The sequence below is a fragment of the Oryx dammah genome, unplaced genomic scaffold (assembly GCF_014754425.2).
Source record: "Oryx dammah isolate SB20612 unplaced genomic scaffold, SCBI_Odam_1.1 HiC_scaffold_6, whole genome shotgun sequence".
In the NCBI taxonomy this organism is placed as follows: domain Eukaryota; kingdom Metazoa; phylum Chordata; class Mammalia; order Artiodactyla; family Bovidae; genus Oryx; species Oryx dammah.
In genome coordinates this window covers 34,101,209-34,128,345 of record NW_024070190.1, presented here as the reverse complement: position 1 = coordinate 34,128,345, position 27,137 = coordinate 34,101,209, and the positions used below count along the sequence as shown (strand labels likewise).

At 50.0% G+C, this 27,137-nt stretch overlaps 1 protein-coding gene across 1 annotated transcript in view; it reads left to right on the top strand.

Annotated features, from left to right (window-relative positions):
• Positions 1-395: 395 nt before the first annotated feature.
• Positions 396-27,137, top strand: part of HK1 (hexokinase 1) — a 70,660-nt gene continuing 43,918 nt past the window's right edge. The window contains exons 1-2 of the mRNA XM_040242205.1: positions 396-619; positions 18,807-18,969. Of these exons, the coding sequence (XP_040098139.1) occupies positions 557-619; positions 18,807-18,969 (226 nt within the window). The 5' untranslated portion in view covers positions 396-556. The remainder of the gene's footprint in view (positions 620-18,806; positions 18,970-27,137) is intronic.

Genomic DNA, 27,137 nt, shown 5'->3' with positions numbered 1-27,137 from the left:
CTAACAGGGGCTAACCCTAATTTCCGAGGAAGAGGACTGCGTCCCCGGCCCCCGCCTGCCCAATTCCCCAGCCAGCCGGGCCGGGCGATGCCGCCTCCCCGCCTGCGCCCCGCCCAAGCAGGACGCCGCCACGCGTGGCGGTGCGCGCGCGACAAAACCTCCCGCCCCTGCGCCGGCTCCCTACGTGGGGGACGTGCCGGGAGATGCCTGGCCGTGGGGGATTTCGCAGCGTCGCCCGCCCTCTTTCAGACGCTGGGAGGAGCGGCCACCGCGCCCCCCAGGTCCTGGCCCGCCCGCCGCCGCCCGGCGCAGCCGAGGCGCGCGGCAGCCAATGGGCGCCGAGGAGGTGGGCCGGCTGGCGACTGTCACCCTCGCGCGGACGGGAGCGCGCAGACGGGGAGCGCGTGAGCCGGCGCCGCGCTCAGGGTCGTGGGGGAGGAGCCGCCGGAGGAGGAGGAGGAGCCGCGGAGCAGCCGCCGGAGGACCACTGTTCGCCCCGGCTGCGGAGGACAGACGCCGGCCGCCCGCCTGTCGCCCCGAGCCCCAGACCGCCAGCATGATCGCCGCGCAGCTCCTAGCTTATTACTTCACCGAACTGAAGGATGACCAAGTCAAAAAGGTGAGCCGGGGCCGCTGCCGCCGCCCGGCGCTCTGCCCGCAGCCTTGCATTCCGGCATCCGCTCGCCGCCGCAGCCGCCTCCATCCTCCCGCGCCCAGCCTCCCTCAGGCCAGCATTGGTTGGATTGTCGGGCGGTGGGGAAGTCTTCGCCCTTCGATTCTTCCTGGGGCCGTCTGTGTATGTGTTGAGGAAAGACCCTCGAGACTGGGCTGCCTACTGCAGTGTCCTTGAAACGGGCTGTGGAAGTCAAATGGGCCCCCGGGCCATGCGGGGAGGTGGCCATGTGGGGACTGGTGGGCTGGTCCGTAGGGCCTGTTTGGTACGGTCCTAGCGCCGTGGGCGAAGTGATCACAGAGATGCTGGGGAGGTGAGTGCGCGGCAGGCGGGGGTGCTGGCCGGAGGCCAGGCATCCCATATTTGGGGTTCCTGGTGGAGGGCGTCAGGGGTCCGGGAAAACTGTCACCCCCAGCTCTCCCAGCTATTGCGGCTGCTCCCTTAATCTGAGGACCGAGCGACCCGCATGGCTTCCTGAAACAGGGAGGGGCGCGGAGGCCACCGGAAACTTTGCTCATAGGCCTCAGGTCTGGAGCGGTACGTCTGAATGGAATTTTTTTTTTTTTAATCCCTCTACGTGACCGCTCTCTTAAGCTGTAATTTCCAACCAGCCCAAGGGAGCTCAAATAAGAGACTGCTCTTTTGTGTCGGATGGAGGTCTTGACTTGTATGCTTGTGGCGTGTGTGTTCTTGCACAAGGACACATCTCCCTTCCCTGACTTCTAACATAACAAACTGTCAGCTGGCAGGTGTGAAAGGTGTATCTCTCCCTTCTACCAGCTTTGGCACCAAGTTTTAAAGAAACAGCCTAAACTGTAGGGAAAGACGCCCATTTTATCATTGCGGAGCCTGGCAGATGCTCCTGACCCACACCCAAAGTGAGTGACATTATTGCTGGGATAAAGTGGGCTGGAGAGCAAAGTCAACCTGACTTTGGAGTTCCAACAAGGGAGCGCTACCTACAGGTGAGAGGCAGGAGCCTCAGAGCTGTAGCCACCGGAAGTTCAGTGCTCTTCTCTTCCTAATCACCCGGGACAGCCCCCACCTCTGGCACTAGAGGAAACAGGCCTGCTGAGGGTAGTGAGGTCACCTCATCAAGGTCACCCGAGGAGTTAGGGGGAAAGCCAGGGTGTGACCCACGTTTCTGCCTCTCTCCACTAGGAACTTGACGGAGGCTCCTCCTTGAAGTCAGCTGAGGGGGAGGTGCTGAGACAGAAACGATGGAGGATGCTGCTTGGATCTTGGATCCTGTACCAGAGTTGGGTAGTTAGGAGACAGGCCTGGGAACCAGCCAGGGTCCCTCATGGCTACAAGTGGCAGTGACTGGAGCTGTCAAACCATGGGACTCCACTCCCGAGGAGCATCCTGCAGCCTCCTTCTGGCCATTGAGCTCTGGGAGCTGTGCATGCCAACGTGTGCATTTCACCAGTTGTCTGCAGTGGTGTTGTGTATCATTGATGCTCTTCTCATTTCACAGTGGGGAGTTGAAGACATAGATGGGTTCACTGTCCTCTCCCTGCACGTGGTGCCCTCTGTAGCTCAAGACGGCCGATCACCAAGGTGGGGACCCAGATAACCTTGTAAGCCTCCAGCATCCACACCCACCATCATCTGTGGCTGCCAGGGGCCAAGTTGAGTTGAGGTTTGGACTGCCCTTGGTGGGACCCATTTTATCATGCGGGCAGTTTCTAGTGTGGCCAGAGCCCTCCACTCCTCGTGGTGGCCTGACTCACAGTCTATCCATCAGGCTCCTGTATGCATCTGACTGTGTGATTTCTGAATCACTTGATCCTCAAATCCCTCCTCCTCTGAGACTGGCATTCTGAAATTCCTTCTTTGCCTTCCTCTGGCCTCAGAACCTTGCTGGAGGAGGGTCTTGAGGCCAAAGCTTCCACCAAATAATATTATTGGTCAAGGAGAGTCTTAAAAATAAGCTGGCATTCTTGCATCTCATGGAGGAGTTCTCAGGCTGCTTTCTATGGGGAGAGGATGTGGATTCCTGCCAGAGGGTCACCTAGACCTTCATGATGGGCTGTGTGGCTCTTCCATTGTGTGTGTGAGCCTCAGGAAGCTTCCTGGGCCTCCTGAACACATAGTGGGCACTTGTTCTGATAGCCTAGTCAGTTTTCCCAGCCTCTACTTGTGCAGATCCTGAGAGACTGCGTCTGTTCTCCTGAGACTCTGGATTATTAGAGACCACTTACCTTAGGGATCCAAGGTAAGTCCTCCACTTGCAGGACTCCAAGCCCTGTTCTTCCTGCGGAACTGAGCCCTACTTGCAACCCGATGAGGACCCAGTGAAGACAAGCCATGATGATTCAGCCCTCCAGCCCTAGGTGGCCTCTGGAGCACTGGAGACAGCTCTGGCAGCCCCCACTAATCTTCATCCATCTCCTTACCCTCTATCCTGGGGGTGGGAAAGGGGAAGATGGGGATGGTGCCAGCAAAGGTTTATGGGATTGCTTGGGATACAAAAGTGATCATGAAAGGGTATCTCTCCCCATTGCTTATGGGACATCAGTAATTCAACCTCATAAATACATCCTGTGTTGAAATGCACCAAGCATCTGGCTTCCCAGCATGGATCGCCGTTTTCCAGACTGCGTATGCATAGTGTTAGATGATGGGGTGCAGTGAAAAGGGTGCCCTGGCATTAGACTGAAGTACAAGAGTACAAAACACAGATATCCCTTTTACTCTTCTATTGCTTTTGGGAGGAAAAGGATGTGCATTCCATTCATCAGAATTCTAGCACCTGTTAATTCTGCAGCTAGAGCCTGTGTCTTTTGACCTCCGAGCAGCTTTTAACATGCCTCTCCTCTCACCTGCTTCCTCCACTTGGGTTAGCCATTAAGAGCCTGAAGAAAGGTGAAGGACTACATAGTGCTGTATTCCTTCAGAAAAGGCAGATGGGCCCCGCAAGGTTAGAACTTGGCCTCTAAAGAAAGGCTAGACTTCTTTCCTCCAGGGTTGTCAGAATGGTGAACAAATGCCAGTGGATTTTCCCTAGGAGGGATCCCCATGATCTGACGGAATCTCCATAAGCAGGTGAGCAACAAGTGTGATTTGTCCAAAGTCCTCGAGTACTTGGTTCGTGAAGACAGAGGAGAGTATGCTTAGCAGTTACGGGGCTACCGAGTTCTAGTTCCCCGGGGCCCCTGTGTCCCAGTGGCAAAAGCAAGCATTTAAAAAATGCCTGTTTTCTTATTGATTGGGAGTGGAGTGGGGGGCAGTGAGAGAGAAATGATAGAAAACCATCACAGGCACCTTTTGATCTGGTCTTATGCAAATACTCAGGAAGAGCCTCACTTCCACACAGCCCCTGTCTCTCTACCCTTTGGAAGTTCCTTGGAGTTCTCCACCCAGAAAATCCCCAACACTTCCTTTGGTTTCACAGTTGGGGATTGTCTTGAGGGAATAAACTGGGAGTGCGGGTGGGTATGAGGGACTTTCACATCTGGCCATGCCATGCAGTCCCCCCGAACTCCTCCTGTTTTCTGGAGAAAGCATGGGCAGCTTTCTCCTAGAAGGACTGTGTGCCTGCAGTCAGGGGTTCCTGCCTGGTGGAATTAACCACTGGAGTCAGCTCTGAACATGTCTGAGGAGGTCCTAGGGGAGATGCTGGAGAGGCCAACATACACCTCTGCGCCCAGGAAGTAGTCCTGGCTAGACCGCTGGCACCTGCTTAATTGATTTGAGGACATTTAGAATCAAATCCGATCATAGGAGTGCAGTCATTTCTTCAGAAAATGTTTGAGTCCTTTCTTATGTGCAGAGTACTATACTAGGCTGGAGTGATGACTATAAACCTGGACAAAATAGTCCCTGTTTTCTCATGGAGTATAAATGATTATCTGCTGTCTTATGATAAGTGCAAAGCATAGAATGCTATGAGAGCTCTTGGGGCCATGATCAGATCTTTGGGTGGGAAGTCACTAGCCTAGGAGTTGCTTAAAGTCAGGCTCTAGGGAACTCCCTGGCAGTCCTGTGATTAGTACTCCATACTTTCACTGCCAAGGGCTCTGGTTTGATCCCTGGTCAGGGAAGTAAGATTACACATGGGCTGTAGGGGGCGGGGTGGAGGGAAAGCTAGACTCTAAATGTACAAATGGGAATGTTATACTTAGAAACTTTGTAAGGGTGAGTCAAATGGATAGTTACCAAAATGTAGTTTGCCTTCTCTTTTTTTAAATGGTTCTCTTTTTAAAACACCTTCCGGGTGCCATGTGCGTGGGTGCTAAGTCGCTTCAGTTGTGTCCGACTCTTTGTGACACTGTGAACCATAGCCCTCCAGGCTCCTCTGTCCGTGGGATTCTCCAGTCAAGAATACTAGAGTGTGTTGCTATGCCCTCCTCCAGATCTTCCCAACCCAGGGATCAAACCCGTCTCTTAACGTCTCCTGCATTGACTGGTGGGTTCTTTACCACTAACACCACCTGGGAAGTCCTATCAGATACCAATTGGGTATGTAGGTATATATGTCTGTCTATATCTAACAATACACACAGACATACTGACAGCCACAGGGGTATGTGTGTGCTTCATCTGATCTTTCAGAAACCTCAGTGAGGTTGTCATGGCAGGAAGTGTTATCCGTCCCCCTCACTGCTCCTTCCCTGCACGTTCTGCTGTCTTAAGTGTATGGACAGAAGGCAGAGATTTTATTCCCCTTTTAGAAACAGGGACTGGCTGGAGGCCCAGAGGAGATAAGTAACTTTCTCAAGGTCTTAGAAAACCTGGAATGGGATCCAGAGGGCTATTGTTTTTAGTGATTTAACTTGGAATCTGTATTTTAATTCTCTCCCCCCACCAAATCAGTACATAAGAGTTAATTTTTTATTGTGAAATATTCGAGGTGCATAAAAAATATTGAAGCTAATATAACAAACACTTGTGTATCCACTGCATAGCTTGAAAAGTAACAGACACAGTTGCAATTTTATTACAGACACAGCTGAAACCGTTTTTATGCCCGTCTTCAGTCCCATTCATTTCTCCTCCCAGAGGTGACCTCTGTCCTGAATTTGGTGTTTATCATTTCCTGCATGTTTAATATTTTTTTTTACTACATATCATGTATCTATTAAGCAGGGTGTACTGTTACTTTATATGGCTTGAACCTTTTGTAAATGGTGTTACTCTGTTTGTATCCTTCTGCAACTGGCTTTCTTTAAAAGCTCAGCGTTGTATATTTAAGACTCTTCCATGTTGATCCGTGTACCTCCCTTTCATCAATTTAAACTGCAGTATGCTCTTACATTGTGTGAACACACTAAACTAATTTATCAGTTCTTTTGGTGTGCTTTTGAATTTCTGATTATTTAAATTGCAGTGCCATAGTGATCTTCTGTCCACAAAGAGGTTGCTCTAGGCTGTGTTTCTGGGGCTGAAATTACTTGGCAAAAGAGTGTATATCTTCCCATTGTTAACGTTTGCTAGATTGCCTTCGTGATCAGGCTTCCAGTTAGAAGTTTTGTACAGGTTCTGAACTTTTGGTTGCCAGGGGGAGGAAGTGGGGAAGGGATAGCTAGGGACTTTGGGTTGGACGTGTACACACTGCTATATTTAAAATGGCTAACCAACAAGGACCTACTATGTATAGCACAAGGAGCTCTGCTCAATGTTATGTGGCAGCCTGGATGGGAAGGGAGTTTGTGGGAGAACATGTATATGTATAGCTGAGCACCTGAAACTATCACAACATTGTTAATTGGCTATACCCCTATAAAAATAACAAGTTTAAAAAAATAGAAAAAACAAAATAAAAAAAAGTTTTGTACAGGTTCCTGTGGTTCCACAGCCAACCCTTGGTGCAGTAAAACCTTTACAATTTTTAATAGACAATTTTTAAACAGACTGTTTCTTCCCAGACACTTCCACGCACGTGACAGCATTTGAGCTTGGTTTAAAAATAGCCATTTCCTAGTTTGCCTTACGAAGGGAGCCCTTGCTGCCAGAGTGTTACTGACTGAGGCTGAAAACTCACTGTGAGCAGTGCCCGCCTCCTTGGCTGTTTCCACAGTGCATGCGGAGGGGTGCGGAGGGGGTACAGAGACAAGCTTGTGAGGGCTTTCTGTGTCCTCTGTGCTCTAGCGTGAATCCTGTAAACTTTCCTGGGAGGTGAAACACACAAGCATGCTTTTGCCCGTGCATCCTCTCTCTTCCTGGGTGGATCTGGGTGGGCAGGGCTGGCTTATCAGCCCCGTAAACATTTCTCTGTTAGAGAACACTCAAAGCCGGCAGCCTCTCTCAGACTATCTTCCCTAAAAGGAGAGGGTGACTGTGTCCCCCGCGGCAGGGAAACTGAAATGTGGAGTCTGCAGCCCAGCCCTTTGCAATGGATCTTGTGAGCCCTGTGAGAGGCAGAAAATGTCGGATCATGTTCATCCAATTCCACGCTTAGTTACTGGCTTGCAGGCGCTGAGGCGTTGAGGGGACCTTGGAGGGAAGGTTGCACTGAATGCCTACTAGGGGCCCGTCTTTCCTAAAATGGTTCTTATTTAACCGTCAGTAGTGACAATACTAACCGAAGCCAACATGTGATGCCTGTCCTGTTTGCTGCACCGAAGGCATTACATGCCCCCAAGCTCCCCTGTTAGTGGGGATCTCTTAGGATCACTGCTTTTGGATGAGAACCCTGAGCCTCAGGTATAAACAGAAGAGTCAGCATGCAGACCCATTCAGTCTGCTGGCAGAGCCCCTGCTTTTTTTTTCCATTGAGATATAATTCACATACCACAAAACTTAACGTTGTAAAGAGTGCAAGTCTGTGGTGTCTAATACATTCACGAGCTTGGGTAACTGTCACCACCGTCTCATTGCAGAACATTTTCATCAACCCCAGGAGAAACTCTGTATCCGTTAAGCAGTCACTCTGCGTTGCTCCCTACACCTTGGTATCTACTAATCTATTTCTTGTTTAAATGAATTTACTTCTTCTGAACATTTCATATGAACAGAATTGTATAATAATGTGACCTTTGTGTGTGGTTTCTTTCGCTTAGCATGTTTTCATGGTTCATTCATACGTATGTACTCCTAAGTACCTGTACTCCAGTTCTTTTTATTGCTGAATAGTGTTCATGTGTGCTTATCTCCCACGTTTTGTTTACACATTTGTTAGTTCAGGATGTTTGTGTTGTTTTCACTTTGAGGCTGTTGTGATAATGCGGCTGTGAGCAGTTTTCCCTGTATGGACATACTTTCATTTCTCTTGGGTATGTGTGTAGAAGTGGAATTGCTGGAAGAGATCCTGCTTCTGTCCCCCTGAGGAAGGAAATGAGGAAACTGAGGCCCCCTGTGGTGGAGGGACTTGCTGACCACATGGCTCGTGAGTGATAGAGACAGAAACACCGTGAGGTCCCCTAACTCAGAAACCCATGCTCTTTCTACCGTAACACATCCAACTCTCATTTTGCTGTTGAGGGAAACAGATTCAAAGGAGGAAAGACCTGGGGACAAGGCAGACCTGGGCACAGAATCCTCAAAATCCCCCTGACTCCCGTCTCCCCTTCCTCCGCACCCTCCCCAGCACCAGCACCCTGGTTTGTGCCTGCCCATCCCCACCCTCCCCGCCCCCTACCTCTCCACGCCCCACCCCTCCACCCCCATGCTGCTCAGTGTTGACCAACTCCTTCCACCTGGGAAGGAAATTGACCCAATGAAGTCTTTTACAGTGAATGTTAGGGATGTTCTCTGGTTTTCAAATTTCTCTCTGTACCCTTTGTCCTTTTGTCCCCCTCCCTCCATCCTGTTTGCATTTAAAAGAGGACATTTGGGGAGGCCAGCGCTCACCTTGCAAGACCTCCCTATGCTCCCTGTAAGGCATTATCAGTCTAGCTTTCTCTCCCAACGTCTGCCTGGCCCTTCTGTAAGCAGCTGCTTTCCTTGATTGACTGATGCGTGGGGTTTGCCTGCAGCCTTGTTATTCAAGCTGACCTCATTTCTCTGAAGTCCCCCAGTGCCTTCCAGGACCCTGCCTGGGTGGGTGCGATGAATCAAGTAGGAGACTCCAGGCCATCACTGTAACAAAGACACTGCCTCACATTTGCAAACTTCTGTTTCATTTTCAAAATACTTTTACATGCTTGACTTAGTGGAGTTCTTCTGGCAAGCTTGAATGTAGGCGTTTCTTCCTACCTCTTACATGTGGGGCAGGGAAGCCTCAGGAAGTGGAATTGACATGATCTTTGTTGGCCAGAGAACAGGAGAGCTGGGAAGGGGCACAGGTCTGCCTGACGCCAGTGGGTGGCTGCCACTGTCCACGCAGACCCAGGACTTTGGTCCAGGGCTTTCGGCTTCCACAGCAGCGCATGGCGGTGGCCTCCTAGCAGAAATCGTCACTCAAGGCTCCCATGATGGGGATGTGACTGGAGCGCTAGAGCCCTGCTGTCCAGAACAAGAGCCACCAGCCATGTGTGGTGGCTGCTGCTAAGTTGCTCAGTTGTGTCCGACTCTGTGCGACCCCGTAGACAGCTGCCCACCAGGCTCCTCCGCCCATGGGATTTTCCAGGCAAGAGTACTGGAGTGTGTTGCCATTGCCTTCTCCACATGTGTGGCTATTGAACACTTAAAATGTGGCAAGTCTGGTTTGAGATGTGCTGTTGAACATAAAATACAGGGTTTTGAAGACTTTGTATGACAAAGAAGATATATAATATAGCTCATCGATAATTTAAAAGATATTAATTACATGTGGGAATAATAGTTTGGATATATTGGGTTAAATAAAATGTTATTAGAATTAATGTCACCTTTTCAAAAAATGTAGGTACTAGAAAATTTTAAATTACATATGTGCCTTGCATTATATTCCTGCTGGAAGCCCTCCGCTAGAAGTGAATTTTATGGCTCAGAGGTTTGGACAGAGGCACTCTGCATTTAAAGCAGTAGGTTCCTGGGGTCCTTGGGCCTTGATTTCCTCATCTGTAAAACCAGGAGGCTGGAATCCTTTCTCTCTCAAGGATCCCTGTGGCTGAAGCAGTATTGTTAGGCATCAAGCTCTTTGGGTCTCAGTTCCCTTATCTGTCAGATGAGGTGATTTGTGTCTCACTGCCCATTTATTAAATCAGAATGGGTATGGAAACATTGGAAAGTGTCCTGAATTACATAAATGCCAGATGTTATCATTGTTCATCCAGAGCACACCTGTAGGCACCTGCAGAAGGAGCGCAGCTTCCTGGATAACAGAGGGTAGGTGGCCAGACCCCCGAGCTGGGCAGGAATCCTGGGTCCCATTCCGCTTGGATAGGATTCTGAACTCTTGTATTCTGAGGAATCCACAGAGCTCCAGTGCCCACCTATGTGATGACGTGAGGGTAGTTTTCAGTGATGCTCTTTTACTGATCGGAAAAACACAGATGGAAGTGATGTGCCCAAGGTTATAGGAGGAATCCATGCAGCCGGAGGAGGCCTGAGGTCCTTTGCTTTCCAGACTGTTCTGCCCCCACCAATGCAGTACTTTGGAACCATGACTCTGGGGTCTGGATGTCTCATGGTGAAAGCAAAGCTGTCTATACTTCGGATATTCTCTTCCCTTGCCTGGAGGCACCTGAGACATTGGAAACTGTGAGTCTGGAGCCTGGCTCTAGCCCAAGCCATTGACCACGAGGCCCAGAATGAAGCCTGTTGTTCTTGTCCTGCCACATTCCAGGGCTGTTCTGTTCACCTTCAGGGACTGGGTACCTCCTTTATTTTTAGCTAGTTCAGTATGACAGCTGTGTTCTCATCCTGGGCAAGGGCTTGGTCTCTCACCAGCAGAAAGTGCCTCGTAGCAGGAGCCAAGGTCACCAGGAGGACGTTGGGCATGACCTTTGGCCTCCTGCTGTCCTCCTAGCAAGAGGAGTCTGGGGAGCACTGGGTTGGGGTCTCAACCCAGAGCCGCCCTAGATATCCTAGATGCTGGATGTTCGGGCCTTTCCCTTGGCTGTTTGACCCCAGGTTCCTCCCATGTAAAACGGGGCTGACAACGCCCACCCTGCAAGTGTGCTGCTTAGATCAGGGCAAGTTGAAGTGTCCAGCAGGGGCTCCAGTGCTGCTTACTGTTATCTCAGTTCCTAGAACCTCAGTTTCCTCATCAAGAATGGGGATCCCATTTTCCTCCTGATTTGTTGTGATTAAACAGAAGTGTTGTATGAATAGTACATGGTGCTTAATAGATGCTCATGCCCACTGAAATGGAACTAACCGTTCAGAAGCACAAAGGACCGAGAGCTGTATCTGAACCTTGGAAAGGGCCTGGGAAAGGGAGCCTCTGAGGACAGTGTTTGAACCTGCCAAAGGGACCCTGATGCCTTGGGGATGTTTGCACACACAGCTCTCTCTCAGAAGCCTCTAAAATGGAAATTATTTTCCCAAACACGTTTCCTCTCTCAGGTATTCAGCAGCCTCTGGTCACCTTGAATAGTGGAGACCCCTGATCATCTGTAGAGCTTTTGTGTCCCCTCTGGACCCCAGGGTGCAGATGTTGTGTGGGGTAGGGGGATCGGAGAGCGCCTGGAGCAGTCCCTCCCTCACAGAGGGGCTGATGGCTCCACACAAGTCACCGGGAGGCTGAAGTAAGGGGCTGGTGCTGGAGAAGGCCTGTATCATTCAGGGAAGAGGACTCTCCTGCTTTATCTGAGCTAGCAAACCCTTCTGAGATGACCTCCTGGGTTAGGCGTCACTGGAGGCTTCTTTTCACCCAGGAGAGCAGCCATTCAGCCCAGCTGGGAAGCCACCTGAGGGGGTGGGGACACCAGTGGCCTGGAAGTGTGGCCCCTGCACCCCTAGCACTCCCGGTCCGGCGGGAGGCACACGCCATGAACATGTCACTGCGGGGCCCGGGAGGACTCATTGCTGCAGTCCCCAGGCAGGTTGCTTCCTCCACACTGAGCACAAGGGCCAAGGGGATGCTGAGAAGAGCGGCAGCTGGTGCTGGGCGGGCGGATCACCTCGCCCTTTGGAGGAGTGCGCATGGAGAAAGGAGCGGGGTGTTGAGCAGCACTGACGGGCCAAGGCAGTCAAGTGGAAGCGGATCTGTCAGGAAGGACCATCAGTGGGGCAGAAGGCAGGAGGGTGCCCAGGACGGGTGATTCTGCTAGGGAACCCCGGGCGTCCAAAATGTCTCTTTATGGCCAGTGCCCTGTCTGCTCAGGGACCAGCTGCCAGAAGTAGAACAGAAAGGTAGGTTTCCTGGGCCACCACCCTCAATGGTGAGGTGGGGCTGGGCACGCAGGAAGGGGGTTGGACCTGCCAGAGGGGGGCTTGGGATGGTACCCACCATGGCGGAGGGTGCCGTTAGGCCAGGACCTTTGGGTTTGCTATGGCCTTTGAGCATCCTTCCCAGGATGGTGTGAAAGGGAAAGTGAAATGAGCAATGCAGATCGCTGGTGGCTGCTGGGGGGTGAATGAGGCCTCCAGAATAACCAGGCTGCAGGGTGTGCTTTTGTGAGGCAAGGAGCCTGTACGCTGCTTCTGTAGTGGATGGAGTGCTGGCATTAATGCCACCGTTTTCCCACATCTCCCTGCTCTCTGACCCTGGGGCTGGGTTCGCCCTGGGCTGAGCAAGAAGGGTACTGAGGAAGGAGCACAGAACCAAGAACTTGGTGTCCACTCCAGCTTTCTCGCTGACCAGTGATCACCTTGAAAGTGTTCGTCGCTCAGTTGTGTCCGATTCTTTGTGACCCCATAGACTGTAGCCCTCTAGGCTCCTCTGTCCATGGAATTCTCCAGGCAAGAATACCGAGTGGGTAGCCATTCCCTCCTCCAGGGGATCTTCCCGACTCAGGGATCAAACCCAGGTCTCCTGCATTACAGGCAGATTCTTTACCGTCTGAGTCACCGGCTGGTCACCGTGGCCAGTTGAATAACCTCTCTAGACTCTGATTTTTCCTAAGGGCATTGGATGTGATGGCACCTGCCCTGCTTCTCTGGACAGGATAGCGTAAGGGTCAGCACATGAAAGCGCCATGCAAAGTAGAAGGCCTTCGTAGGTCAAAGTCAGGTGAACACAGCCACATTATAGATGGAAAGGCTGAGGTGCCTGCAAAATGGCAAAGCTGGAGTCCGACGTAGGTGTCTACACTGCTCAGCCCGTGCCATATCCTTGAGCCAGGCAGTTTCCTAAAATCTTAAGTTGGCTGTTAGTGTGAGTCTTAGAGAAAGTTCCCAGAAGAAACAGGAATGGAGTTAAGGTTTCAAGGGAGAAACTGTTTATAATATGATTCCATTTTTGTAACAAAATCTAAAAAAACCAAGCTCTGTATGCATGGATGTTTAAGTAGGAAAGCTGCCCTAGAACCTAAAGCTGTATTAGCAAGGACTTCTCTGGGGAGATTGAGGGAAGAACTCAGACTTTTTATTAGTACTTTTATGCCTTGTTTGTGTTCTTTAATAGTAAGTATATATAATTTACTGTTAGTTTAAAAGAAAAGAATAAAACAACCCAAACGTTTCAGAGGACTTTTGTGAGAATCTTTCATTTGCTATGATTTCAGGCAAATGACCACCTGCCTTTCGTTTTCTTTTTTACAAGATGGGTTAGTAATATCTGGTAACCAATGCATTTCTCTAGATATTTAGGTAAAAGGAATTAGGGGCATATGATTATGAGCTAGACAGGTGAGTGAGAGAGATGGATTCCCTTTTGGTCATTTCAGTGGAAGGATGGGAAGAGTTTTTGACACATTATTAAAATTCTCCCAGTAGCTTTCTGAGGTGAAAGTATTGCGTGCGTGCTCAGCCACGTCCGACTCTGCAATCCCATGGACTGTAGCCTGCCATGTTCCTCTGTCCATGGAATTTTCCAGGCAAAAATACCAGAGTGGGTTGCCATTTCCTAATCCAGGGGATCTTCCAGACCCAGGGATCGAACCTGTGTCTCTTATGTCTCCTGCCTTGGCAGGCAGATTCTTTACCACCATGCCACCTGGGAAGCGAAAATATTATTATTCCCATTTGAAAGAGGAAATCAAGAATCAGAGAGATTAAGTAACTTGTCCAAAGTCACACAGCTAATAAATGGCAGGTATGGAACTCGGTTCTCTTCATCCACAGCCCTGGGTGCTTCTCACATGTGAGAAAGAATAGAAATCCAGAAGGAGGAGCCCCAGAAGAGGAGTTGGAAGACCTGGAGTCTAGGTCCAGCTGCCACTTATAAACCACGTGACTGTGTGTGAGTCATGGGTCTCCATTTCCTCAGCTATAAAACGAAGATAATGATATCTTTCCTGCCTGCTTCACTGCCGTATTGTGCTGGGAGAGAGGGAACTGACACACTGAGCCCCCACTTCATGCCAGGCACCCGACATCCACGAGCTCATTTCTTCCCTTTCTATGACATCCAGATGGGATAATATGTGAAAGTCATGTGTGTAAATGGCAGAGTCCTCTGCAAACAGGAGCGCTCATGAAAATAATATTCATCACCCTGGACCCATTCTTTCCTGAGTCAGTCCCCTTAAGAAGGAGAAGTGCATCTGATGTTGAAATCTCTGCTCTGCCCTTAAGCAAGAGTCCTTCTTAACCCTTCCCTGCCTGTTCCCCAGTTTCCTCTGTGAGTAAAACATCTCACTTGGGACGTTCACTTCACAGGCCTGTGCTGAGCCACTTCAGGCACATCTGTTGCTCTGCTGAGAGAGGGAGTGACAAATTTTCCATGGCTGTGCCCCTTGCCATGAGGGGTCAGAGTGCCCGAACCACCAGTAGTTACGGTGCCTCCTGCCACAATTGGCCTATTCACTTGGGCATGTCCAGTCTTGAATTGTTTTTTTTAATGCATGTTTGGGAGCAGGAGGTGGCTTCGGGCACAGATACTTTTGAATTTAGACCAGTGTGGGGCCACTGGGTACTTCTGCTGGCTGAGTGGCTCTGCGGGGCTTGGTGAGGCTGTGTTCTCTTCCAACATCCCCCCCTGCCTCTGAGCTGAGTCTGCAGGATCCAGCGCAGCAGGTGGTGTCTGGGACCTTGGCACCCCTGCCCCCATCTCCTTCCCAGTCTGACCGAGTCCTGCATGCTCGTGTCAGACACCAAGTGTGAACGTGAGCTCTCCAGAGCCCAAGGAGTTCCTATCACAGACTCCTGGGAGCCTCTGTCTGTGTCTGTGATAGACATCCTGTGATAGATGGCTTGCAGCTTGAAGCCACCAGAAGAGGTGCTGTGCCCTCCTGTCACCAAAATGTAGGGCTAGGAGTTGAAGGCACGTGTGGGATGCGTTGGACACCAGCGTTTGGCCAGAGCAGCAGAGTTTGGAGGCAGTATCCTAAGGGAAGAGGAAGGACTGTGGAAATATGAGAGGTAGGGAGAGAGAGTGGGGAGGAAAAGATCTGGAGCTGTTTGGAGAGGGGGCAGAAATAGAAAAACTGAGAGGACCACAACTTTGGCCAAATCTCCCAAAGCCAGAAGTTGTCCTTCTCCAGCCCTGCCTCCCTCATTTTCCCCTCCTGGGCTTCTGGGCCCACCTTCTATAAGAAAAACAGCTCTTGTACTGGGGTTCTTGCAGAGCTCTGGAGCAAACAGGAGAACCCCCTTCCTTTCTACCTCCCCCACCCACTGCCCAGTCCCAGCTTCTTTCCCAGGTGGGACAGAGGGCAGCCCAGCCAGCTGCCAGGCAGGGCTCATCTGATGAACAAGAGGAAAGAGGCCCCTTGTTTGGTGAGGTTCTGGGCGCTCTGGTTCCCACGGAGTATCCTGCAAGTGTCTCTTGACGTGGCTCCAGTGCTTCCTGGGCTGCTAAATGGGCCATAGTCCGTATGATGTGAGTCTGCTGAGCCCTGCACCAGGTGCCTGCCTGGCCGGGCTGTGCTGTTGTTCAAAGGCCCCTCCTGAGTTTCTGAGGACCAGGAAGGTACCACCTGAGATCCTAGGGGCTTCAGAGTCAGTTCCAGCTCTGCCCTGTGCTGTACACTATTTCTGGCCCCGATTTCCACATCTCTGCTGAGAGGAGTCGTACCGTGTGATGATTCATGAACATGAACCAGAGAGGGAAAGCTCTTCTTCCTTCAACACTTGAGGGCCAGGTTGTCTGGCATCTGTTTTCCTAGCCTGCTTTCCTGTATGAGCTTCTTGGCTCTATTTGGCTTTGATGGGCTGTCCTAAAACATCGCGCTTCTGGGATCACTGTCCCTGTACTGAGCTGCACCTTGAGTTAGGAGGCGGGCTGGCTGTGGAGCCCTGTTCTTTCTAGAAGTTTCTCCCTGACCAGCTAGAAAGTCTCAGCAGTTTTGCTTGGGCTTGATGCCTGCACAGTAGAGGGGACTGGCCTTCCCCAAGGGGTGGGAGCGGTGGTAGGCTCCACTTAGCCTCTTGAAGCCTCAATTTCTACAACTGGAAAATGGTGATTAAGAATGTCCCCCTGACAGCGTTATTCTGAAGGTAAAATGACGTATTGGATACAAAAGCACTTGATATACTGTAAACCCTGATATAAAGTATTCTTGCACCCAACATTCGTTGAATTCCTCCTTGGTTCCAGGCAACCAGGTAGTTCCAAAGGTCTACTCGACATGTTTCCTTTCCCTGGGAAACTCATGAGTTATCAGAGGAGACAGGCATGTCAGTAGACAGATGAACGTAAGGAGGGTGAGCAGTGTGGTAGGGAAAACACGTCCAGATGCCAGAGGAGCACTGTGACTGTCTCTTCTCTGTTCCTGCTCACCCGTCCCCTCGCCAGCACGCAGCTTGATCTTTCCAAGACACATCTCACTGTTGAATTGAGTAGAGTCACATTTAGAGTCTAAATGTGTCCACCTGGCTTATCAGGCCCTGCACGCCTTTGCTCCTGACAGCCTTTCCAGTTGCTTCATTCTTGCACTGTGTGCTCCATCATCACACAGACCACCCTACCTGCCTCGTCTTTGGCCTTTGCTCTCGCTTGTGCCCTGATGCGCTCTTGCACTCAGTAGCTGCCCACCACCCCCGTCCGCTGTGCGCTTCTGTGGCTCACGCATGAGTGACTGCCTCTTCCAACCAGCTCGTGGTCGCCGTGACTTGCAGCAAGAGCTGCTGATGGGCGCTGCCAGCCTTGGGGGTAGAACAGAGCACGTCTCCTGGGGCTGTGTCCTGGCCATTTCTATTCCAGCTCCCGGCCGTTTCTGATTGCCCTTCTCTTTCTTACGAAGGGGAAAGGAAAATGTGGTTGTGGTGGAAGAGATGGGGGTGGGGGCAGGGCACAGGCCGCAGAGGATGCTGGAGGACTCCTGCCTTGTCTGTGGGACTGGAGACAGGCAGGGCTGGGAGCAGCAGGAGGCAGGAATCCAGAGCAAGAAGGCTGCCTGAGAGCAAGATATGCAGAAATTACTCTGTGTCCTTGAGTTGAGTGTTTCTAGCCACCCTGAAATGTAAGCATGAGGTCCCATTCTCAGAAGCCAGTCGGCATCAAAGGCCTGTTCAGCAGCCTCAGTGAGTCATAAATCAGCCTCTTCATCGACCGGGAGCTTGCTATGTGTGAGGCCCCTGTGAGGCACTGGGAGGTCAAGGTGGATGGAGCAGACACTGTCCCCACGGCAGGTGTAGCAGGCAGTGAGCCAGGCTGGACCATGTGGAGAGATAAGTGCTGAGGGAGTCATTATCTGCACCCTGAGGGTCTCAGACGTCTGCTGGAGGAAGTGACATTTGACTGAACCTTGAAGGGGAGGTGAGATTTGAGTGGGAAGAGAAGGAAGGGTGGTTTGACAGGAGAGCCCAGGCATCTCCCAGGAATGGTAGAGGTTTGGCTGGAGGTCAGAGAGCCCAGAGCTGCACCTGCAGAGCGTAGGGGCCTTGGACAAGGGAGGCATTGCAAGGTTTTGAGCAGGGGAGTGAGGTGATCAGGGTCCCAGTTTAAGAAAGCGAAATATCCTGGACAAGCCCCCTGCCTCCCGCCCCGCAAAAGGCAAAGTGTGGTCATGGTATAGAAGATAGGTTAGAAAGGGAGAGAAATGGAAGACTGAAAACCATCGCAGTGAATGGGTCAGGAGTCAGGAATCCAGGCACATGGTTATCAGGGCTTCCTAAAGCAGGACGTGGCAGAAAGAATGAGCCAGGAGACAGAGAGACTTCCGGTGAACTCCATGAGGACAGGTGTCTAACCCAGAGCCAGACATGTAGTAGGTGCCTAGTTAATACTTTTGGGGAGAGTCATTGGGAAGATACTATGAAGAAAGAAAAACAAATGACGACAAGGAGGCCTGAGGTTGGGAGCCTGGGATCCTGGAGGAGAGCGGGTAGCCCAGGAAGAGGGGCAGGTTGGTTCGGTCCTGGTTGAGTCAGGGGTGGTCTGATCTGGAAGAGTGGGCACATGGGCCCTGGCACACAAGCATGGGAACTTGGGCTCTTCCAGACCTTTTGGGGGTAGTGAGGTTAAGGTCTCTGTGCTCTGGGCCTGAAGCGGCATGTTCTGAAGGGCTCCGGCCCTTCACTCGCCATTTCCTTTCACCTAGAAGTCATGCCCAAGGAAACCCATCAGCACCGCTGCCTCACGACCCTAGAAATTGCTGATGTCTATTGAGCACTTTTCTGTGTTCCACGGGCTTCTCTGTCTCCTTTGATCTTGTAACATTCCGCGAAGTAGGGTCTGTTTATCATCTCAGTTTTTCAGTTGAGGAAACTGAAATTCACACAGCTGTTAAGTGATGGAGCTGGGATTTGAGCCCCAGGTGATGGCTTTGGAGCCCTTGTTCTGGGGCACTGCCATCCATGTGAGGATGAGCCAGAGGGAAGGAGTCACGTGGAGGCTTAATGTGCCTCTGGCATGTGCTTGGGGATCAAAGGACAGTTTCCATGTAATATTCGAGGGTTGGTAGGGACCTTGGAGGTGTCTCGTTCATTTTACAGGAGAGGAACCAGGGCTCAGAGCATTTGCAAACCTGCTCTGGGCAACATGGTTGATGCAGCTCAAGGATGGATCAGCATGGGTGCTCCAGGGCCCATGGAGCTGTATGGACTTAGATGGGTACCTCTCACTCTAGTGTTCTTGCCTGGAGAATCCCAGGGACAGAGGAGCCTGGTTGGCTGCCATCTATGGGGTCGCACAGAGTTGGACACGAAATGACTTAGCAGCAGCAGCAGCAGATGGGTACCTCACCCTGCCATCCCTGTCCTCCTCCAACCAAACTAGAGCAGAAACGATCTTCCTCAGCCTTGGCCTCACTTTCTTTTCTTCTCATCCTTCCTCCAGATTGACAAGTATCTCTATGCCATGCGGCTCTCTGATGAAACTCTGTTAGATATCATGAATCGTTTCACAAAGGAGATGAAGAATGGCCTCTCCCGGGATTTTAATCCGACAGCCACAGTCAAGATGTTGCCAACATTTGTAAGGTCTATTCCCGATGGCTCAGGTGAGTCTCACACCCAGAGATTGGGCTCTCAGGGCTGAATGCTCTGTGAAACCATCCTTCCAACTTTCATTCATTTGTTCATTTATTCATTTATTTACTCATCCAGTTATCCATCCACTCACCATTCCATCCATCTGTTCTCCCATCCATCCATTCACCTATCCATCCATCCATCCAATGTATGTCTGTTGAGATTCGGTCATGTGATAGGGGACACCATGTTTGGACCAGGCTGACCTCCTCTGATTGTCCTAACTGTCTCGTGACTTATGGAAAGAGAGCATAGTGTTCATGGATCTTCCCGATGCTGTGTGAATCACTCTTACATCTCCAGGACAGGAAAGGTTCCAAAACAAGCCGAGAGTTCATGTTAGGAGAATCTCTCCATCAGGGTACCAGGGCCTCCCTGTACTATCCCAGATAAGCAGCAATCCTAGTGGCCAAGTGGATCTCAGGCCCAGAGGGGAGATTCAGGTCCCCATTTGAACAAATTTCATAGATGCTAAGTCAGGGTAGCCCCTCAAGCAGAGAAATGGTGAGGGGAGTAGGATTGGAAAAGGGAAATTACCCTCTTGGTCTGTATCTCGTGGCTTATGTCCCGCAGTGGGCATTTGAGGGCTTCTTGAGGATTGTCGTTTCCCCGCCCTAGGGGAGTGGCCTCAGTCCCTCCGCTTGGCAGAGTGGAAGCTGAGAGCGCATAGCCTGGCCTTGGCCTGCTCAGTGGAGGTGGTTCTGTCTGGCTGACCCAGTGGTGGATGTTGTGCCTACCCCAGCTTAGCACATGCCCAGGAATCCTGCCTTGAGCTGGGTTCTGTCCTCTAGGCTGGGGTTCACCTGCCATGTGCAAGGGAGGGAGAGAGATTATGAAAGTTAAATTTCTCTTGGGGTTGTGAGTACACACTCCGAGAGTATGGCCCTTACGCTCTCCTGCCATTTCTTCCCTGCTCTGGAGACTCACTGAAAGCTGTGATTTGAGACATCTGATATGCAGCCTTCAAAATGGCCATCAGGAAAACTGCAGCTGTTTCAGCTGATGTTTATGAAAGACGGGCAGGTGCACTGCGTGTTGGAGTGACTGGGCGCGGTGGGAAGGTCCTCTTGTGCCAGCAGCCGGCCTGTAAAGTCCTTCCTGAACGAGACTGGGACACCATGGAAGGGCGGGTGCTCTTGTGTGCCCTGTGGCCACAGGTGGGGTTTACTTCACGCACACACACTGGTACTTGTATCTCTCGTGTTTCCCAACTTTTTAAAACCTACTCCACTTTTATCCTTTTGTTTTCCTTGAGGTCTTTCTCACCAGCAGTTTAGGCTCTTTTATGACTACCGAGGAGACTCTGGCCATCAGAGTGCCCAGACCACAGTGTCCCCTGGGCTTTTTTCTCATATCTCCGGCTTTGTAGTTTGCTCTTACTTTTCCCAACCCTGAATGGCGCCCATGTCCAGAAGCATTTGTGTCTTTTTTTTTTTTTTTTTTTTTAAGCATTTGTGTCTTTACCGGGTTAGTTGAATTCTGCATGTGGCTTTGCATGCTGTCCGCTGAGAGAAGGGGGAAAGGGAGATAAGACAGAGGCGCGGCCCCCCAGGGCCCCCGCTCTGGCTTTGCTTAGATAACCCAGAAGGATGCCTGATGCTCGGGGGACCCCTGATCTTGTGTGACTGGCCCCGTGCTGGCATGTCCCATGAGAGGTTCCTTCCCTTTCCTCCTGAAAGCTGCCTGCAAGCCAGCTTCCCTTCTGTGGCCCATGTGACAGCAGGGGGTGCCCTGCCTCATACCTTCACATTTTTAGGGCTGAGGGACTCAAAGTGTGATCCAGATACAGTAGTAATCTAGCCATTTGAAAACAGGGCTCCACACGCATTCTTATTTGGGAAAAACAATATTTCCAAAGATCCCTCTTAGAGATCCAGAGCAGGGACTTGGTAGTCCCGAGGTTAGGACCCTGTGCTTCCAGCGCAGGGGGCGTGGATTTGATCCCTGGTCAGAACTAAGATACCATATGTTACGTGGCATGGAAAATCAAAAAGAAAACAAAAGAAGAGATTGGAAGCAGATACCAGGGTGCTAAAGGCCCTGAGCAGTCCTGCAGGAGAGAAACCTGTTAAACCTGGCTATCTGCCTTTCCCCCAAACCTGTTTGCTCTTTCCCCCAGTATTTACTACTATATTTCATCTATTTCGAGACCCTATTTTTGTCTTTGTTGTTGAGTCCTCTGAAATCACCAGTGCACTGTGCAGTAGTTGCCTCTTTAACTTACTGTGAGCAGCATTTTTTTCTCTCTTCGCATTACATAAAATAACGATGTGTCCACAATCAGTGGTGTCTTAAATGTGATGATGTAGGTGGTGATTACGCCCATGTTGGGAAATGCTGTCCTAGAGCTTGTGGAACTGGAGCCAGCAGCCTGGGCCCCATGCCTCCTTCTGAGCCTCTCTCGTGTCCAGTGTGAAGTGAAGTGAGTGGGCCCGAACGTTCAGGGCCCCTCGGGAGCACGGAGCCGTGCTGAGAGCAGGAGGAGGAGGAAGGGGAGACGCCAAAGCCCTGAGCCCCCAGGACCCACCCTGAGGCCCTGGCTCCCCTGGCCTGCACGGCCAGCCCTTCCCCAGCTCCACCTCCCTCTGCCCTCCCTGGGGACTGTTTCTTCTGCTCTGTGTTAGTTTCCAAGGCTGCTGTAATGAAGTCCCATGAACCAGGTGGCTTTAAATGAGAGTGATTGTCTCACAGTTCTGGAAGCTTGAAGTCCAAAATCAAGGTGTCAGTGGGGCCGTGCTCCTTCTGAGATGCTGGATTAAGTCTTTCCTTGCCCCTTCCTGGCTTCTGGAGGTGGCTGTCAGCCCCTGACGTTCCTTGGCACGCACCTGCATCTGTCCACTCTCAGCCTCTGTCGTCATGTGGCATTTTCCTCTAATAAGGATGCCAGTCAGACTAGAACCCACACTCATGACCTCCTCTTCATCCGATTACATCATCTGAGACCCTTTTCCAAATAAGGCCACGTTTACAGGTACCCAGGGTTAGGACTTCTGTACCTTTTGGTGGGGATACTGTGCAACCATAAAATATTGTATAGCTCTTCTCTCTCTGATTGTTCCTAATATTCATGGGTGGGCTCAAGTCAGGTGTCCAGGGGGCCCACACTCCTCCTGGAATGGTCCCTCCAGCCCCACATAGACACTGATATTGATGCCAAGGCCTTGGACACCAGTCCAGTCCCTGCCACTTTTTGATGGAAGTGGCTCCAACCACGAGGTCCCTTGGAGGAGCCAGAATGTGGGTCTCCTTCGTAGTAAACCATGGTGCTAGTCTCTTTTTGAGATGTTAATTACTGCTTCACCTGTATAATTAGTCAGTGACAAAATTAGTGGTAATCCCAAACCACCAAAGGATAAATTGGAATCACTGCAGTGGAGAGGTGCCCCTGCCCGTCAAGCAGTGATGTGACTTCCAAGTCAGAGGGAGAAACAAACCTTTCCTTTCCTGCTGACCTTGACCCTGATGACTGGATTACTGAAAACTGTTGGCTTTTGAAACTGTATTGATTTTTTTGAAAATGTTATCAGCCCATTTTTGTTAATTTCCCCCCTTTTGACGATTTTAACGGGCAGTGCTTTTTCTTTAATTGTTCTCAAGTAATCTATACATTAGGTTAAAAAAAGATGCAAAACCCTAAAGTGGCTTTTAGCTGCTGCATATCCTTTTTGCAATGGGAAAGATATGAATAATACATAAAGGAGGAAGATACTGAAGCCTTTTTATGCTGGTGACTTGGCTAAACAAAACCCTTGTTCAGAGGTGCCCAGTTTTGGGGATAGCTGCCCATCTGTATCCAGCTTCTGTCAGAAGGCCTGCCTGGCTTTGATTCTCACTTGGGAAACCTCCCCTTTTTTTCTCATCTTGTCATTTATCCCTCAGGATATTGTAAATATCAGTTAGATTGTAAGCTTCTTGAGGGTAAATTGAGTTGAAGATTTCCTTGTTTCTGCCTTGTGGTTACTTAGTGTGCTCTTCACCCAGAGGATAAGTTTAGAATGTTTGATTTGCGGTGTGGTCCTGGGCTTCCCCTGGTGGCTCAGGTGGTAAAGAATCTGCCTGCAATACAGGAGACCCGGGTTTGATCCCTGGGGCAGGAAGAACCCCTGGAGAAGGGAATGGTAACCCACGCCAGTATTCTTGCCTGGGAAATCCCATGGATAGAGGAGCCTGGAAGGCTACAGTCCATGGGGTCGCAGAGTCAGGCATGACTGGAGTGACTTAGCACACTCACAGTTAAATTGGTGGGGCTTAAGATATACTGCTTTCCAGCCAAAGGAAGGAAAACGTTTCCTTTTCTCACTGCATTTGGGCTGTTTACTTACCTTTCTCTGTCCTTATGTGGGAAGATGTTTGGATTATCTCAGAAATTCTCTCATTTGATGAAATCTCCTAAATGCATAGCATTCCAGTTGGGTTTCTGATGAAGGTGTAAACTCTCATTGGCTAGCAGGATTGCAGACAGGAGGCTTTGTGTCTTGTGTACAGGATTAATTCATGGAGCAGGCAACGGGAGGCATTTCATGAATGCTGAGTTTTGTTTGCCCTGTATTCCAGCACAGGTCTGGACTCAAGAGAGACATCTGTTTCAGTGTTTGTTTTCCATTATTTGCTGGTAATAATGGCTGTCATTAGAAAGTGGAGAGTTGCCAGGGGCCCTTCAGATGTTTTGTTTAATGAGCCTTCTATAGAAGATCAGTTCTTCTTGGCTTCAGTGGAAATGGGAAATGAAGGATGAAGTCTCAGCAGCGACAGGCAGGAAGGTTGAAGCCAAAGATTTGAAGAGGAAGTAAGAAAGGAAGCCAACTGCTGCAAGGAGACTGAACTTGAAACTGAAGGAAAAAATAGAGTTTCAGAGCACGGGATTAATCTCTGGCTCTGCTGCTTATTATCTGTGTGATCTTGGAGAAGTCACTTAACTGCTATAAGCCTCCATTTCCTCATCTGTAAAATGGGTGTGGCAGTCCTGCTGTGCCTGCCTCACAAGGCTGTCAAAAGGATCAAAGTGCTTTGGAAACTGCAGACCACCCTGAGAGTTACAGAGAGTCATTGTTCTGCTGGTCATCATTATAACTTAATAAATGACTTTCTAAGAATTCTTAATGAGCTTCCCTGGTGGCTCCGTGGCAGGAGACGTGGGTTCTATCCCTGGGTCAGGAAGATCCCCTGGAGAAGGAAATGGCAACCCATTCCAGGATTCTTGCCTGGGAAATCCTATGGAAAGAGGAGCCTGGCAGGCTACAGTCCATGGGGTCACAAAAGAATCAGGCACAGCTTAGCAACTAAACAACAACAAAGAATTCTTTGGAAGAATTTCCCGACTTTGGAAGGCCCTTCCCATCTGATGTGGCCAAAGGACCCCTACCCATCAGACCCGAATGTGGAGATCTAGCCCTGGAGGAAAATGTCAGAGCTTTTTAGAATTCACCAGCATCCCTGTGATGTTATGGGAGGGAAGCAAAGGCAGGCTGTCTTACCCCCACCCCAATACCCTCATAATGTGGATGAGCCCACAGACTACAGCTCTGGTTCCTCTGCAGCTGGGTGATTGAACAGAACAGCTCTGAATGGGGGGACCAACTGAGATAAAGGGGAGGATACATCCTTTATGGAGGACAAGTTGGTATTTGGAGCACCCATTGCCTAGTAAAGAATATTGAACCCAGCAGCCTCTGCTTATAACTGAAAGAAATCTAACTTAAAGTCGTATAAGCAAGAAAGGGAATTCTAGGTTGACATAATGGAAAATGTAGTTGTAAGTTTGCTCCTGTAACCAAGGCCTCATCTGTCTCTTAACCAAGGCTTCATTCGTAGGCTGCCTCTCCCTTATAGGGGGCAGAGATAGTCCCAGCAGCTGTAGCTGACACCTCCAAACTAGAGGTCCCGGGGTGGTCTTGGAGAAGGTGGTGATTGGCTGATGTTAGTCACGTGCCCACCCTGAACCAATCACGTTGGCCAAAGCTGGGGACTCTGGATGCCCTTGGGTCACATAGAACAGGCGTTCAACCCCACCTCCAATTCAGATGACAAAACGGGAAGGGTGGTTATCTAAAGAGACACCAGACAGCAAACAAAGCTTTCTGGACACCTTGCCAGAAGTCATTCCTTGGTGTCCTTTGCCTGGCAGAGGATAGGGCTGAACAGAACATGCATTTAACCCAGGTGTTGTAACTGAACTAGCTGCAAACACTTTCTGATTTGCCTACTGTATGTGGGACTCAGTACTGGGGAGACGGAAGTAAGCATGCTAAATTGCCCTTGCCTTCAAATTGCTCATCACCCAGATGAGGAAGGTAAAACTTTTATGTGTATATATGTGTATATATATACGTATTAATGAGCATCCCAGTATTTGCAAGTATATGAGTGACTAAGGAAAGGGAAGGGCCCTGGCCTTGCCACAGGTGTGACCATGAGCAAGTCATTCAGCAGGTTTGGTTGGAGCTACCTTATCCATAGATTGAGGAGGCGAGTTAATATTTGTCCCATATTTCCTGAGCTGCAAATGTGATTTACAGAAGAGATGCCAACTGCCATTTCTTTTAGCAAGCACAAACACACCCTGGAATCAGGGTCACTGCTCAGGAAAGGATCAGGGGCTGCATTGGGCTTAACAGTGACCTCTTGTAAAATACCTTGAGGGAAAGGCCCCCTTCACAAATCATCTCAAGGCTAACTTTTCTGGTCTCCTTCTCTGCCCCTAACTCCCTGAAACCCTACTGACCTGTGTTTGTTGGAAAAAAAAAAAGGAGAAGTGGGGTGGACAGACTGTGGTGGGAGGCTAGGACGGGGCAGGGGTCTTACAGAGCTGCAGAAGTGTGGGCCGGCCCCATGCACCCTAAGGCCAGGTTCTTCCCTGACCTAGAGGCAGATGAGATCATTTAAACTTACCCTGCTTGAAAACTTGAGAGCTGGGGCTTCAGAGGTGCTGCCTGAAACCTGATTCCTTCCTGTTGTGTGTTGACAATGACGCCAATAAGCAAGAGATCCCCCTCCAGCATGTGGAACTTGAGCACAAGAGCCTGCTTTTACTTAGTCCCTTGATTCAACTGAAGATGAGACTTTTGACCTGACCGATTTATCAAGATTTCTCAAGCTATTTTTTAAAGTTATGCTGAAAGCCAGTGCAAAACGTGAAATAAATAACTTTTTATTTTTTTAATTAAAACAGTAAATGAATTAATTAAATAAAAATGTTAGGAAGGAAAAGCTCCCATATTTTCATCCTAGCACAGTGTTCACTTTTGCATGTGTTGTTTCCCTGTATACAAGTGGTTTATAGAGAGATGTAGCCATTCCTGATGTGCTGATCTCCCTCTAATGCCCTCTCTGGGGATCCTTGTTCCTGAGGTCTGTCCAAGAGGCAGTTGTATCCAATGGCTATGAATTTGGGCTCTGGATTCAAATTCTGGCTCTGTCAATTACTGGCTGTGTGCTTGGTCAAGTTCCCTAACCCCTCCTAGACTTTACTTGCTCATCTGCAGAATGGGGATCATAATAGTACCTACTTCATAGAGTGGAGAGGGGTTAAAAGTAAAATGAGACAGAAGAAGTATTTAGCAATTGGAGAACAGAAAGGCTCAATGAATGATAGTAAAGTTAAGTGTTTCTGATGTTCTAGTAATTCATTCTCCTGAGAAGGAACTCTCTCATATCACATTTATTTTTTTTTTTACCCAATAGTAGTGTAAGCACTATAGGGATTAGGATTCTGATGAGAACTCAGGGAAAACCCAAAACTAATTTGAATGACCTATGACATCAGGGTCAGAATTTCTCACAAAGCTGAGACACCTTCTTCCTAGCATTCCCACTTGGCCTCTTTCCTTTGGACCATTGTTGCTCAGTTGCTAAGTTGTGTCCAACTCTGACTGATGGACTGCAGCACACCAGACTTCCCTGTCCTTCACCATCTCCCAGAGATGGCTCAAGCTCATGTCATTGAGTCGCTGATGCCATCCAACCATCTCGTCCTCTGTCGCCCCCTTCTCCTCCTGCCCTCAGTCTTTCCCAGCATCAGGGTCTTTTCCAATGGGTTGGCTCTTCACATCAAGTGGCCAGAATGTTGGCGCTTCAGCATCAGTCCTTCCTGAACATTCAGGGTTGATTTCCTTTAGGACTGACTGGCTTGATCTCCTTG